This window comes from Crassostrea angulata, chromosome 7 (genome assembly GCF_025612915.1).
Source record: "Crassostrea angulata isolate pt1a10 chromosome 7, ASM2561291v2, whole genome shotgun sequence".
Classification (NCBI taxonomy): Eukaryota; Metazoa; Mollusca; class Bivalvia; order Ostreida; family Ostreidae; genus Magallana; species Magallana angulata.
In genome coordinates, this window is record NC_069117.1 from 2,837,949 (window position 1) to 2,851,244 (window position 13,296).

Below are 13,296 nucleotides of genomic sequence, written 5' to 3' on the forward strand. Positions count from 1 at the left end.
CAATACCAGGTCTAAAATTGATGTTCAAAGCTCAAGATTAAAGCCATGATAAACATTGTAAAAAGATGAAATTTGTAGCTAAACCAGAATTATAATGAAAAAGAATTTTATAAGGTAAAGTCAATTCAAACAAAGTAAAATGTTTTAATAAAACAAGACGAGTGATCATCATAATGAATTGAAATCACATGCAGGGAGAGCCTTAAAAAGATAAACATAAAACAAAAGTTATTTGAGATTCCATTTATTTTCAAAGTCAATGATGACATAAAATATTGTGTTTATCTTTTACAAGCAATTCATTTTCTGAATTGCTTATGTTCATTATAAGAGATAAAACTGCCTTTGAAAAAACATATTAAGAACAGCAGGAGTATAGGAAGGGACTCAACAACAAATAACAATATCCTAGGACAAAGTAAAACAACAATGACAGCCAGGAACACAGTAATAAATAGATAGAGGGCTCGCTCGGACCTAGTGTTGTAAGCTGTCTATGACAGCGTGTGTGAAGTCTGAGGTGTAAGCATAGCCTCCCATGTCCCTGGTCTTCACCTGAAACACAAAAACAATCATGGATTATTCTTTTACAAGACTGTTTTCAATTTCAGTAAAAGTGTTAAATTCATCAGAACTTATTTAACCCCATTTCTTGCTATGATTATGGAAACACCATCAGATACTAGACAGGTTTTACTGTGTAGACCAACCTTCTGGGTCTTTATGACCCTGTGTACAGAGTCCTCGATCAGCTTGGCGTGGTAATCCAGGTGGATGTGCTTCAACATGTTGCAGGCCGACAGTAAAGTCGCTGTGGGGTTAGCTATGTTCTTTCCTATGGCTTCAGCAAAGGCATGTCTCGCACCCTAACAGAAATACACAAAAAAGATTACAAAATTGTATGCACAGTAGAAAATCTAGGCAAGACTTAGCTGAACTGAATCTCACCTAAATTAGAACAACAGAAATCCATTTAACTAACGCTCTCTCCTCTTTCTGACTGAGAACATACTGTACCTGTTCAAACACTGCTACATCTGAGCTGTAGCTCTCCCCTGGGACTACCCCTGCCCCACCCACTAAACCGGCTGCAAGGTTGTCAACAATGTTTCCATAGAGATTTGGCATCACCATGACATCAAACTGATGGGGATTAGAAACAAGCTACAAAGACAATGAGTAAAAAGTGTAAAAAAAAATGTACCTGGAGACATTGTATTAGTCTTTGATTCAGAATGATTTAAAACACATCATTTATTCCTTTTTTCCTTCTTTAGTACAGTATCTCCTTTACTGTTAAAAATTTGGTCATTGTATACAAAATGTAAAGATACAATTAGGCATACATGTATGCTGTACACGATTATATGGTACCTGCATACAACAGTTGTCAATAATCATTGTGTCAAACTTGATCTTGGGATAAAACTGTGCCACTTCCTCACAGCATTTGATGAACAAGCCATCTCCCAACTTCCTGTGTACAAAAGCAGTAAATGAATAAATATGCTACAGTGAACATACAGATATATATTTTTACACACACATTACTTGGAATCTGTCAACTGAATTAAAAATATTAATATAATATTGCAGTATTATCACTCCATCTAACACTAAATACATGTATACCAGTATTCTATAATAAACATGTATACCAGTATTCTATAATATGAAACTTTAATCATGTTATTATTCAAAGGACAAATGATAGAAAACAATATGTTCATATTCTAAGAACAAATGAATTTTAAAATAAAGCTACGACAAAAAAATGATCGATATGACATCATTCTGTTAGTATATTAGACATGAACTTGCGAAGTTTGACTTACATGATGTTGGCTTACTTATATGGTGTTGGCTTACTTAAATGATGTTGGCTTACTTAATGATGTTGGCTTACTTACATGATGTTGGCTTACTTACATGATGTTGGCTTACTTAATGATGTTGGCTTACTAACATGATGTTGGCTTACTTAATAATGTTGGCTTACTTACATGATGTTGGCTTACTTAATGATGTTGGCTTACTTACATGAAGTTGGCTTACTTAATGATGTTGGCTTACTTAATGATGTTGGCTTACTTAATGATGTTGGCTTACTTACATAATGTTGGCTTACTTACCTGATGTTGGCTTACTTACATGATGTTGGCTTACTTACATGATGTTGGCTTACTTAATGATGTTGGCTTACTTACATGATGTTGGCTTACTTAATGATGTTGGCTTACTTACATGATGTTGGCTTACTTAATGATGTTGGCTTACTTACATGATGTTGGCTTACTTAATGATGTTGGCTTACTTAATGATGTTGGCTTACTTAATGATGTTGGCTTACTTACATGATGTTGGCTTACTTAATGATGTTGGCTTACTTAATGATGTTGGCTTACTTAATGATGTTGGATTACTTACATGATGTTGGCTTACTTACATGATGTTGGCTTACTTAATGATGTTGGCTTACTTACATGATGTTGGCTTTGTGAACTGCTGTCACTTTACTTCTGTTGTGCTTCATGGCATAGTCAAAAGCAAACTTGGCGATTCTCTTTGAGTTTTTCCTAGTGATGATTTTCAAACTCTCAACAACTCCAGGTACTGTCTGTCAATATGTATGAAGTAAATCCATTATTAAGCATAATAGAAAAGTTAAAAATATTTTAAAAGATGTGTAGAAATGATCCACATTTTCCCACTTCAGTTATACCATATACCAAAGGCTGACTTCAAAACTTAAAGCATTGTACAAATACACTCTTGTAGTTTGAGTATTAAAGATGTTGGCTGATAAGAGCCCAACATCATGTCTGTACATGCACAATTACAAGAGGGAGCTGTACCTCATGTTCCAGGGCACTGTACTCCCCCTCCGTCTGTTCACGGATAATCACAAAGTCCAGATTCTTGTGTCTTGTCTTGAATCCTGGCAGACTTTTAATGACAACTACGTTGGCAAACAGGTCTATTTCAGTTCTAAAATGTAACAGGTTTATGTAATGGAATCTAGTACATTGTTAAACAGATCCAGAGTACAGTCCATTTCTTTACAGATGTTTTATTTCTTTTAGTGTGTAAAATTGACCCTACCTGATCTTCATATTAAGGGTCTGTAGGATCCCTCCCTTCAGCTGGCTGGGCGTGCTGATAATGCCCTTCAGTCCTACCCCATTCTTCTTGAACGATTTAACAGCTGTGTCTAGATTTGCACTCATGGATGGATTAGTTTCACTGAGGAAAGAAGACCACATCGCATACAATAATAAGCCAAAACACTACATTGATCATCTAGCATTTGGCATTAATGTGTTCATCAAATGTGAGAATCTGTTTTCTTAACTCCATCAGGGATAGGATATAATGCATTTATCTGATTGTATCAGTATCATTGAAAAACAAAATGCTTTTAACCTTGGTATAAATTAGTAAATAATACATGTCATAGTACAACTTTACCTTAAATAAATTTCTTCAAACTTAACAGGAACTCCTGCGGCTTGGAAGACGTCCTTGACACTGTGCATAAGTTCTGGTCCCACCCCATCCCCGGGGATCAGTGTCACCGTCTGACAGCTATCAGCAGACGAATCCTGGGTCTTTGAAACAAACAATGAGCATCAAAGTCTTCAAATTCTTAACTAAGTGTAACTATGATATTAGATGCACAATATTGTTGATAACAATTCATAGCAGTACACAGATACTGTAGGTAACTTACTGATGATAAAGCAGGTATGCTTCTGTGGAACAGACATTTAGAGAGAAAAGATGCCTCCTGCTGCTGTAAAAGAAAATCAAGATTTCACTCTATAAACAAAGCCTTACTTATGATTATATATTAGAGAATTGAAATACAACATGTATATACCAGCTACTGGTCGAGTACCTAAAGGCTGGCTTCACTAAAATTTACCAACCAAAATATCTCCTGAACCTGATTGTTATCTGCCTATTGTTTTTTTGAGATTATAGGCAGGTTCTTTGGGTATCTAGATCTCATAACTAAAATGAAGTGACAGAACTTAGGGGCAAACAGACTAATGATCGACAGAGTGTCCAGAGAGCTGGTGAAAGCTTATATATCTCATTACATTTGAGAATCAATATCTCATTACATTTTAGAATCAAATAAACTAACTCTCACCAAGTTTATTTCATTCATGCCGAGTGCTTGGCTGCCTCGATAAACTTCTCAATTATATATTGCCAAGAGACATGTTTGTATAATTATTTAAAACAGCACTAGACACTAATTTCTGTGATTAAGTATCCCAATAGTGTAATATAATAATACAAGCTACCTAACATTTAGGTTTTTATAAATATCTAATAATAAGCAAATGTGGTGTAAAGATATCTTTGGACAGAGTATATAAACCTACTGCACGCCAATAGACCCCTTCACGGTAACTGTGATATTGCTCTCCTGCAGGGCAAATTGATATCCTTTGCCGAAATTTTCTTTGGTATATAATTAGATGATGTAAATGAAACAATTGACGTTACATCATATTTTACCAAATTATGTTATTTTGCCCTGTAAAAGAGCAGTACCGCAGTTACCGTGAAGGGGTTAATAGTACATGTACAAGATTAATTCCTTCCATCAATATGGTCAAATATTTGGTACAGAAAAGATCAAATATTGGGAATTAAAATCATTATTTAAATTTTAAATAAACGATACCTTTAAGTCTTATATTTATGTTAAATATTTAGTTCTATAACATAAAACAAGAGTACAAAGAAACAGTGCAGACCTCGCGTTAACTTAATTATGATTGTGGCTAACATGTCTGCTGTTACTTATAAATCATTTTTTTCAAATTTTATTGATTTTTTAACAGAAATTACTTCTACTGATGAATTATACTCAATCTTAAATGAACCCCCCAAACAATAAACAAAGTCACAACCGTTTTGTGCTTTAAATAATTGTAAATACCTTGATTTGACAAAGTCGTCTGAAGACAGTCCTTGAAACGAAAGAGGACATGTTGCCTGAATAAACAGATTACGGAATGTCGAACCCGAACTAAATTCGTCACTAATGCATTGCTAAGCATAGGGTTTTGACACTTTTTTGCTGTTGCTTAGATTCTGTCAAACCCATGTGTTGCTAGATTATGAATTCTTGTTCTGAAAAATTTATTAATTACTTCTTTAATCCCTGATACTGGGTGAAACATTCTACCTATATTTCCACGCAGTACACATTTATATAATTATGTAAATGTAACAAAATTTGCCCTATTCGTTGTAATCCTGTTAATAAAAGGTTACATGTATGTAAATAATGATATTCATCAATAATTTTTTTATTTAAATCAAAGTCATATGATTACATGTCAAATTAATTTTTTCTGACCCCAGATTTTGACACTAATAATTTATAATTGCATCTCTTAAAAGCAGACCATGCACACTTTTGTTCTAAAATATGAAGTGAGCCTAGCAGAACCAGAAATCTCAAACACAAATTCAAATGATTATTTGATAATTTAATCAAAATGCATATAAATGTAGTTGTACACAGAGATCTAACAGCACGGTCAGGTTTTTATGATTTGAAAAAAAAACCCATTAACTACAGTTATATACATGTAATTTGATATTGATCTTGGATATTCAAAGAAACATTGTAAATGTACCTACAATCTTCAGAGAAGACATAAAATTTTTATAAATGTAAAGTACTATTTTCTCAACAATTTAAAATATCCCAGAGCATACATAGTACAATGTCCTTTGAAATTTCTAAAAATAAAATTTACTGGAATTAGTCATAATATTTTTAAGACTGTAAAGACACAGACAGTAAATTACAAATCACTTAATTAAAATGCTTATAGACTTGTTCCGGGAAATCTCTACAGTAGGTATAAACATGTATACCTTGTTGTTTCAAATTTTCTACTGTAATTAATGTTGAACTTCAGAGATCAAAATAGAAAATGTAAAAAAAAAACCCAAAAAACAAAGGTCGCATATTGCACGCATCAAAAACACACACTCTACATATAGAACTACACATAATACTATATATGCACATGATATAATAAATAACTGTTCATACAATTTCCAAACACTGAGTGGTAATTTTCTAGTCATATCATGGTGAATATAAAGAATACAAAAATGACTGTGTATAATGGAATGCATCTATTGTCCTACACAACAGCTATGCTGTAACCACTGGGGCTCGTCACAATCTTTTTTGTTTTCTATTTTGTGGTCAAAAAGTTAAAAGACAAACAAATCAGGATGAGTCCATGCTGTGGCATTCCGAAATCATCAGACTTTGAATCTGGTGCAGTACCAGTATAGTCTCCCTTTTGCAAGTGGCTGTACAATTATAACAAATACACATAAAACCTTCCAAAACATCAAACACAACAGTCCAAATTTTAGACTAAATCGAAATCAGTAACTGTTATGCAAATTATACATGCAGAATTCTAAATGTATCACAAACACGTTAAAATATATTTTACCTGAACAAAATTGCACGCCACAAAAATGATTCCTTGTAAAAAATGATTGGATAAACAAATTTTATCATAGAACAAAATGTCAATAAAACACATGCAGTCAGTGAATTAATCTACATTTCAATGTTAATACAAACATGTATGTTTTGATTCTTTCTATGGAAAATAAATACATGTAAAACAAGTCTCAACTATTTACATAGCTAAAACTCTTCTAATAGAAACAATCTTTTCCTATTGTAATGATGTGAAAAATCACTGTTTTACTCCTTTCCAATGTGGCCTTAGTACAGAACAGTGAAATCCTTTAACTTGTACATTCATAGTTCCAAATCCTGGGGGACACACTTGCATTGGTTGGTAGTTTTGTTTTATCAGAACATATGGATCAAGAACTCTCGATTGGCTACAATCTTTTCTCCTGGTCACACTGGCATGGGAAACTGTTGTGCGTAGTTCAGAGGTTTGTCACTTTTAACATCTGATGAATCTTCCCTGGTAACAAAACATCAGATAAGATAAGCAGTTGGAACACAATGCACATCAATACATTAGGTGATAAAATCAACAGAGGCATTTTATTTTCAATTAAAAGTGATTGTTGATAATTTCACCTATCTTTATTATAACTCTAATTCACAATAAATGCAAATTCAGAGGCAATATTTTCATATGTAGATGTATACCTAATATATATCTCAAAGAAAAGGTGAATTTTTGCTGGTCAAATGGTGTTACCGGTAATATTTACATGATGTTTTGTCAAATTGAAAATTATCTATATAAAAAAGAATTTGATAATTGTATCTGTTTGGGATTGATGAAATCAATGAGACATTACCTGTGTGTACGGAGAGTTGTGTTCTGAAGATGAATGGAGTCTGGGAGGAGTTCTACGTTCCTCACGCTGCCAAAGAAGTCTGTCAGTAGCACCTTGTTCACATCTCTCCTAAACAGGTCCGTACGTTTAGCAACTGTTGATATGCACTGGTATTTGGGACAAACCTCAAGCTACAAATACCACAAAAGATTCATCTCTGTGAGATCTTTGTTACAGAGAGATGTATAAATGTCTACCCACATTGACAGACTAGAGAACAGCTGCAGTGTTTGACTTACAAACTGTCCCATGGTTTTCTTACTGCCAGGAGTGACCGTCTCCAAAAATTCTAGTGCATAATATGTATATCTATCAATGACATACACACCAATGCTTGGGTCCACGTGATGCTGAAACATACAAACAGCAACATGTCACTTCATTTTTTGAAGAACTAACAATTGTAATTACATGCACAAGAAAAATATTTGATAGCATTTAAAAATAATTAATTATAATCATTATCTACACAACAAATTCACTGAATTCTTTCTCAACATTTTTTTTTTATCACCACCAACATTGTGCTCTTCTCACATCCCATAAGGAAATTACTGAGCACGTATAAACTACAAGCCATGTTACTAACATTATTTTGCTTTGGATTGTGCATTATTATCTCCCTTTAGAGTGTGCATTATTATCTCCCTTTAGTGTGTGCATTATTATCTCCCTTAAGAGTGTGCATTCTTCTCTCCCTTGAGAGTGTAGTCTCGCTTACCCCAGACTCTCGCTCTCGAGACTTATCTTATCAATTCGAGTGAATATCCAGAGAGGAACGCTTATTTTATGCAAATTTGAACCGCTTGGCATAAAACATGATAAATTTCGAACAAAACGATAAGTCTCGAGAGCGAGAGTCTGGGGTAAGTGAGACTATTGAGAGTGTGCAATATTATCTCCCTTGAGAGTGTGGATTATTACCTCCCTTGAGAGTGTGAATTATTATCTCCCTTGAAAGTGTGAATTATTATCTCCCTTGCAATTGTCCATTATAATCTTCCTTTAAATTGAACTTTATCATTTTGAGGTTATGATAACTGTAAGGGAATACATACTGAGAGCGAGTCCTCTCCCACTTTACTGCTGGCCACGGCTAGAATGTTGGGGGAGTAGAACTTCTGGAACATGGACTCCGCCTGGCATGTATCAATCATGAAAAACACCTCATGGTATCTGGAAAATAAATTTTGATTAAATTAAATGAGAATTTCCACTTTAAAGGGTCATAATCATTATTTCAGCTGAACATTTTTAACTATTTGCTTTTCAATTCTTTTTGACTTTGACCTTTTAAAGTATTTTTATTGGGTACGCAAAATTTGAATGTAGTTGCTGTTTAATGAGTAAGACACAGAGCTCATAATTCTATGTCTTTTGCAAAATGCATGACAAGTTTGGCCAACTAATGGACAATCGTATATGGTCATAATAAGCCCACAATACATGTACTCCTACCTTCTCTTCTGCCACATTTGTTCAAAAGCATCTGCTAGTTCAACATTGGAAATTTCCTCTGCATCTTGGAATTTTAGAAATCCATCACCTCCGTGACCTGCATTAATAATTAACACAAAATTTGTTAACATTTCTATAAATCTTACTGTTTTTCAGCTCATTCGATACATCCATCAACTATTTTCAAGCAAAATTCATCCTATCAAAAGTCTACCTGTCATATACACCAAAACATTGGAGTGTTCATCAGACAGCAGACGTTTACTTCTTGGGGTGCTAGGGGGCAATCGGCCAGTCAGAACTCGAATGAAGTTTTCCACTGTTACCTGAAATAAATACCACAATACACCCGGCTCAAATCCACAATAGTCCACCTTTACCAAACACGTACTGGTACACTTCGTATCCAGGATAAACCATCGCCTCTAGAGGCACTCACCTTGTATCCATGATAGTCCACCTCTACTAGAGGCCCTCGCCTCATATCCACAAAAGTCCCCCTCTATTAGAGATACTCATCTTGAAGGCTCAAAAATCCACTTTCTACTAGAGGCACCTTGTACCCACATTTAGCCACATCTCCTAGGGGCACTCACCTCCTTTCTATGATAGCCACCTATAAAAGAGGCACTTACCTCGTATCCATGAGAGTCCACCTCTACTAAAGACACCTGCCTAGTATCCATGATAGTCCAACTCTACTTGAGTCATTCACATCCACAATAGTCTACCTCTACTTGAGTAACTCACCTCATATCCACGATAGTCCACTTCTACGTCGTCTCCATACACATTAATCTGGTTGTTGGCATTGTTGAAAACAGTAGCTGCAAAATATTAAATGAATCAAATTCTAAGTTCTCAAGATTTGATACAAAACATCAGAATTGAGTACTTTCTTGTAAAATATGGAAGCTACGTTGTAAAATATGGAATCTACATCTTATGAGCTTAAATCTTAAGAATTGTATTTGAAATTTAAGTATGATGGCCATATATGCTAAAATAGGAATTTGTCTTTACAATAAAACTCAGTTATATAAGCAAAGTCATAAAGACTACAAAATTTACCTCACTATATCCATTTTTTGATACATCCATAAAACGAATTTATAATAGATAAAGTGAATTAAAAAAAAACAACTTTTGATAAAGAAAATAACATCTTGAAGTTTTTTAGAAACTTATGATTTTCTGATTTAATTATTTCTGTGGAAATAAATTCCTTCAAACAATAATGTAAATTGCTATTGTTAATTTTTAAACTTTTAAACTTCATTATTTTCACATAATTATACAAAACTCAAAATCAATTGGCTGTATCATTCAATTCATTTTACCAGTGTTTTTTACAGCTAATTTGCTAGAGATTCCAGAAGACTATGCTATAATAGTAATTTTCTGTATCTGCACTAATACAGAATGAGTTTTACTGTAATTTCTCAGATTACAGATTCTGATTCTCAGATTCAGCATCCAAGTCTTTCAAGTCCATAAGTAGGTCCAGATGCATCATCCATTCAAGTTTTGTGAAGATAGGACAAGTAATAGCTTAGATACAGGACCTGCAACAAAAACTTTAACCAGGTCCGGACGCCGACGCCGAGGGTATAGCATAAGCTCCCCCTGACTTCGTCTCGGTGAGCTAAAAAGCAAAGATTTCATGCAATATGTTAATGACAGGCTAATTAAATGAATAATGTTTCTTCTTACCAGGCCTGGGATTTCTGGGATTGCATGCCATGTCATCTGCCACCATCAAAATAATGCGACTGAAATCAGAATATTGTGTCTTAATAAAATCAGAATCAGGATTCATTATCATTAGCTCTCTATAATAGCAATTTAGGTAATGATTCTACTTTGATATTAATTTCATTCCTGTTATTTTTTTTTTCCATGTCCGTTTGGCAAACATATCCTTGTGAATAAAAAAAATTCTGAATTGAACAAGTACTTATTCATCAATTTGATTTTAAATCCAAATTTATGGTGCATGTGGCGGAAATTACAAAAATGATAAAAATATTAGTACACAATTAGTTAATCCTTCACAAAGACCTAATTTACACAAATCAATTCAAAACTGTCAACTTTTGATAACAAGTAGTCACTTTGGAAAAATATTTTTGAGCAAAACTAGTGAAGAAATTCTTTATATTTTTTCTTTTTTTTAATATTACGAGCAGTGATCAATCCACTGATTTTTTTTATACCTTCCAATTACCTGTGCAAATAATACTGTGGTTTCACCACTATTCGTAGAATACCAATTTTCGAGGATTTCGTTGTTATGTTTATCCACTAAATTAAATGTTCATTGAAGTGCAATTTCTACTGACATTTTGTATGGATAGGATCATTGGCCACAAATTGACATATCCTTGAAACTGTGATATTCATTGAATCCATGAAAATTGATACCCATGAATATCAATGAAACAACAGTACTTTATTGATGTGTGTGTACATGAATGAATATGTGGTGAAAGGAAACAAAAATAAATACAAAAAATCCAGTGTACAACTTGTATATACCTTTAAATTCTTAAATACACTGAATAAATGTGAATAAAAAAATTGATTTTTACAAAAATCACAAACAAAGGTAACAAATAACTTCTAAATAATAAAGTGTGTATTGCATACTGTAGATATCATATTTTTTTACTTGAGTTCTTAATTCTGCAACTCTGTTATTTTGTACCAAATCCTGAGACTATAAAATTCCGAATGCCAATTAACTTTTATAAAGATATTATATAGTTCATAAATGTCAAGAAAAATAAAGGTGGGAAACTGAAATTCACAAAGGGTTCTTCCAAACTTAAGGGGATATTATTTCCCTGCTTTTAATGACTGGGAATCTACAACAAAATCATTCATTTCTTAAAAAACAACATATTAACCTAAGTACAATTATTATTTGGACGTGGATGTATTGAAATACACCAAACCTATCAGGTATTCCAAGTCTTTTACAGCTTCTGTAGATGGAGAGAACATTGGCAACATGTCGGTAATTAAACCAAAATCTAGAGGTGTCCACAAGTACTGCCCAGTTATTTGTATGTCCACTTTTGAAGAATTCCTCTGGACTTGTTCCTGCACACTGAAAAGAAATCAAAAGGCTCATATATATGGCATATATTTTCAGGTTCAAAATTTTGAAAACACTGCTTATACCAATGTTATTATAAAATTTTCCTGAAAATTTTTTAAGAATTTGATTGCAATTCAACAACATCTTTTATTCATTTATTTTTAACTCAAAAAATATGCAAACGCTTTTATTTAACTGCCTAAAACAGTCATCAACAATGCTGAAATTCCAGATTGAAATATTCAGGAAAGTTTTCAGGAATACATTCATACAATGATGTTTTCTAATCAGGTCAAATTCACAGTACATTGTAAAAAAAATAAAGCAATAGTCTGTCCCTAGGTATTAATGCAGCACCGTTGGACGATTATTTATAATAATACACATGCCTGTGAAAGAAGTGATGTCAAAATAGTTGAAAGGGAAATTTTCAAAGATAATTTCATTCACGCATTCTCATTTTTTACTGGGCAATATTCACAGGAAAGAAAACTGATTTCATAGGGAGATATAAAATGGGGAATGTTGGCATCTTTTCTTCATTCGGAAGTCACTCGGAATACCTCGCACAGTTTTTTAACGTTATCATCTGGGTCTCTTACAATACAAAATGTCCATTGACATCACAATTTTTTAGCTGTGTCTGCAAAGCTAGAGGGTGTTTCAAAGAAGAAATCTTGGAGATTTTTCATACCTTTGAATGAACATTGTTTGAATCCTTGGGTATTTGTAAATATTGAGTAATTAAGCGAAATGTGAATCGGGAATATTTTGGGACAGAGTATAGAAGAACAGAAAAAAATTCCACATAAATCATTTCAAATGTAAACACACATGTAACATTATATTTGCTTTACTTCCTGCAGTGGTGTTGAAACAGTCATATCTGATTAAAATAAGCAAAAAATACAAAGATTTTTGTAAGTGAGATACTATTGTACAGGGAATTTATCGAAAACCACACTCAATCAGGTTCAGCATAATTCCTTGATTTAGCTATATAGCTTTTATAAGCTATATGGCTTTAGTAAATAAAGCTATTCCGAATATTACCTATACATGTAAAGTGAAACTCAGAAATGACAGAATGCCATATAAACACCTGGTCAGCAAGTACTTGCACAGTCAAGTAAATTTTATTCCAAATTCAAATATATCACAGTTTTAAAACTTTTGATTGCATGGAATGATTTTAAACGTACCTGGTGCAAAAATGCAAAAGCTATTAACTGAAAATAAAAGTTGACCATGGGCGCAGCCATATTGATTTTTTCCGAAAATATTAATGCGCGAACGAGTGCAAGCAATATATTATAATAACAAACTTTTTAAAGCAAAAGTGGTATTTTAAA

General features: G+C 33.3%; 2 protein-coding genes across 2 annotated transcripts; both read right to left on the bottom strand.

Moving 5' to 3' along the window:
* Positions 1–228: 228 nt before the first annotated feature.
* Positions 229–5,026, bottom strand: LOC128191149 (isocitrate dehydrogenase [NAD] subunit beta, mitochondrial-like). Its single transcript, XM_052863210.1, has 10 exons — positions 4,958–5,026; positions 3,731–3,793; positions 3,469–3,608; positions 3,103–3,243; positions 2,856–2,988; positions 2,484–2,617; positions 1,375–1,477; positions 1,018–1,164; positions 711–866; positions 229–555 (listed from the first exon to the last, which is right to left on the bottom strand). The coding sequence occupies exons 1-10, from the start codon at positions 5,006–5,008 to the stop codon at positions 478–480; spliced, it is 1,146 nt and encodes a 381-aa protein (XP_052719170.1). The 5' UTR covers positions 5,009–5,026; the 3' UTR covers positions 229–477.
* A 466-nt stretch (positions 5,027–5,492) lies between these two features.
* LOC128156616 (GPI-anchor transamidase-like) lies at positions 5,493–13,275 on the bottom strand. Its single transcript, XM_052818818.1, has 10 exons — positions 13,147–13,275; positions 11,799–11,953; positions 10,555–10,613; positions 9,592–9,668; positions 9,056–9,167; positions 8,842–8,938; positions 8,442–8,559; positions 7,623–7,733; positions 7,345–7,514; positions 5,493–6,998 (listed from the first exon to the last, which is right to left on the bottom strand). The coding sequence occupies exons 1-10, from the start codon at positions 13,204–13,206 to the stop codon at positions 6,929–6,931; spliced, it is 1,029 nt and encodes a 342-aa protein (XP_052674778.1). The 5' UTR covers positions 13,207–13,275; the 3' UTR covers positions 5,493–6,928.
* Positions 13,276–13,296: the final 21 nt, after the last annotated feature.